Source organism: Macadamia integrifolia, chromosome 8 (assembly GCF_013358625.1).
Source record: "Macadamia integrifolia cultivar HAES 741 chromosome 8, SCU_Mint_v3, whole genome shotgun sequence".
Taxonomy (NCBI): domain Eukaryota; kingdom Viridiplantae; phylum Streptophyta; class Magnoliopsida; order Proteales; family Proteaceae; genus Macadamia; species Macadamia integrifolia.
Window position 1 is genome coordinate 34,450,383 of NC_056564.1, and position 3,232 is coordinate 34,453,614.

At 38.4% G+C, this 3,232-nt stretch overlaps 1 protein-coding gene across 1 annotated transcript; it reads right to left on the reverse strand.

The window, feature by feature from the left end:
- Positions 1-2,103: 2,103 nt before the first annotated feature.
- LOC122086914 lies at positions 2,104-2,790 on the reverse strand. The gene has a single exon (XM_042655826.1). The coding sequence runs from the start codon at positions 2,788-2,790 to the stop codon at positions 2,104-2,106; it is 687 nt and encodes a 228-aa protein (XP_042511760.1).
- Positions 2,791-3,232: the final 442 nt, after the last annotated feature.

Below are 3,232 nucleotides of genomic sequence, written 5' to 3' on the forward strand. Positions count from 1 at the left end.
GACATGTGTCGCCCACCAGATAAGGATTCCAAGGACTCAATCACGCTCGATCACGTCGTTTGCATGAGGGGAATATTCCTCATAAGAAGGATAGCCGTATGGGAGAAGGATAGAGGAAAGGGCAAGGAAAAACCCTAGACCCGAGGAACCATATAAGGGGGCCGAGAGGAAGGAAGAAGGTAAGCATTCAGACCCTTACCATTACTCCCTTACTAAAAACTGTGCGGTCGACCCTAACTTGAGCATCAGAGGACTAACCCCGGACAAAGCTCCGGGCCTCTGTCGTCTGTGCTTGTGCAGGACCAACTCGCGGGGGTTTTTGGCAGCAACAGAAGGGAATATAGGTGGCTGTTGGTGAAGGAACTGCAGGTTTTGGTTATGAAGAAAGGTAGGTGGGAAGATGCGTTCGGTTGCTGCAGGTTTGGCGAAAAGGAAACAAAGAAGAAGAGAGGAGGGAGGTTCAGCGTGCAGATTTGGAAGGAAGAAAAGAAATAAAAAGAGAAGGGAAAAGGGGAGTTCGGTTGTTGTTGGGTCAGCAGTGACGAAAAAGAAGAAGAAGAAGGGAAAAGCGAAGTTGCAGTTGTAGAAGAAAAAGGAGAAGGAGAAGGGATTCGGCTGGAAGAGGAAGAAGAAGTTGCAGGTTTTAGTTGTGGAAGAGAAAGGAGGAGAAGATGGGTTCAGGTTCGGTTAAGGAGAAAGAAAGGAAGGAGAAGGGGGTGGAGAGGATTCGGCCATGGAAGAAAGGAGGAAAGGGGCGGCCAGGTTGTTTGGAGAAGAAATAGAGATGGGGATTAGATTAGGGCTGAGATGCTAATATAAGGGTCCAGATTAAAAGAAGATAAACAATTAAACAAAATCATAAAAGTATAAATCCAAAATCAACTTTAATTAAAACAAACCAAAATGGAAAAAAATAATTAAGTCTAAATGAACCTAATTACATCTAATTGAACCAGATTAAACTAAAATGAATATAATTAAATCATTTAAACTGAAATCATATTTAATTGAACCAAATAGACCTAATTAATTGAATGGAATCAAAATACACCTAAATGAACCAACTAAAACCAGACCGACCAAATTAAACCGAATTAAATTAAGATGAGTCTATTAGACCATATTAAACAAAAAAGAAACCAGTTGAACCTAACTAATCTAAATGAACCAATTAAACCTAAATACACTTAATTGAATCGGATTAAACCAATTCACATCTAATAAACCATATTAAACCAAATTGAAACTAATTAAACCTAATTAATTTAAATGAAAAAATTATTAATAAATTAGAACATAATCTATTAAATTAGTTAAACTAATTCTAAATTACCATTGGGAGAAGAAAAATACCTTGAACTCGGCTTTAATCAAGAAACAATGGGAGATAACCTTTGTGCTTCAAGCTCCAAATCGAACCGAACCGGACAAGATCTCCCGGCTCAAGGAAAGATTACACATTAAAATTTTTATACTTGAAGGGATTATTTATTTAGAGAGAGGGAATTAGCAAAAACCTTCATGGGGCCATATTCCTTTTCCCAAATTTTTTCTCCTCCCCTTTTTGAAAGAGATGAAGGACTATATTTATAGCCAAGGGAATGGGGGAGACCTCTTTTTGGTTTCTAATGTGAGGCTAAAAAAAGAGGTTAGTCCAAAAAAATGGTTGTTTGAAATAGGATCTAAACTTTGATTTTTTTTCAATTTTCGAAAGTCCCATCTTTAAAACCGTTAGTCAGAACTCGACGTGTAATATGTAGTTAGAAAGCTCATGCCGAGCACTATCCAAAGATGTGAGACACAAATGTAGTCTTAGCTGGAAACCCTAATTAAAATATGCGTAAAATGGGGACCCGAATCGTGTAGTAAAAGGGGGAATTGAGGCCAATTAGTATTGTTCTCACACCAAAGTATAGACTTGAGAGAACAAACAACACTAATCCACAACGTCGATATCCAATTTTGAAGATATTTTCCATTAAAAATGCGTAGGGGTAAAATGGTCATTTTCTACCCTAAGTTCGAAATTTCTCAAAATATATAACATCCAGTGTGTAATTCTTCTTATTGTCATCATTGCTGGGGGGTGACAAAATTCGATGTCTACATCTTCATTTCACTAATACCCAAGATAGCATAGAGAAGCTTTGGTAATGGCATCAACATTAGAACTGAAAGATAAACCACTTTTATCATAACTAAGGCAAGGCCAGAAAGATCAGAGAATAAATCCAGGCTGCATTTAATAGTGGAAATATCCTCAAGGGTAGTTCGATAAAATAAGAAGGTATCATCAACAAAGAACAAGTGAGAGGTTTCAGGTGCCCTTCGGGCAACCTTGATCCCCTTAAACAAATTAAGGTCTCCATAAGTGGTGAGCAGTCTCCATAAAGCTTCCATAGCAACAATGAAAAGGAAATGGCTAGGTGAGCATCCTTGTCTAATTCCTCTAGAAGGCTCAAAGAAATCAAATGTAGAGCCATAGAGTTTAGTATAAAAAGAGGATGAGCTAATAAGATAGTTATTGAAGTCTCCCCAATTTTTTCCAAAGCCAAGATAGTCAAAAAGGGCTCGTAAGAAACTCCATTCTAATCCATCATAGGCCTTAGCCATGTCTAACTTGATGGCCACAAAACTAGTTCTTCCTTTAGTATGTTTGATGTAGTGAAAAATCTCTTGAAAAATAACATGACCTGAATGTTCTCCAGCTCCTTCCTCGTCTCCTTTCTCTGGTTGCGACTTATTGAAGTGTGACCTCGTAGGGTATCCTGTAGCCAAACTATCCACCATAAATGTTCAAATCGTAGCCATCATGGCAATGAAACCAGTTAACGGAAATTCCCAAGCCTTCCCTTTGAGACAAGTGTTGGTTAAAGTGTCGACTGCATCTGGTAACACATGAATGAACCTTTGATGATGAAGAAGATATCCTTTTTGGGTTGCAGAGCTGGAATCATCTTCCCCATCATTGGTAAACAAACCCCAATGCCACCAGCGAAAAGAATTGAAAACAAGGCTGTAATCTTATATTTAAGAGCCAAGCTCTTGTTATGATCTCCTTCTTCATCTTTCTCACAAGTACATTCAACCAAAACCAGTATGGGCAACGATTGACACAGAAAACAGGGGAACGTAATGACCCTTTCCTTCTTCATGACTGATAAAGAGAAGAAACTGATTAGCCCACAAGAGAAGAGCTAAAGAGAGAGTTTAATCTGTGTGAAGAACTGTG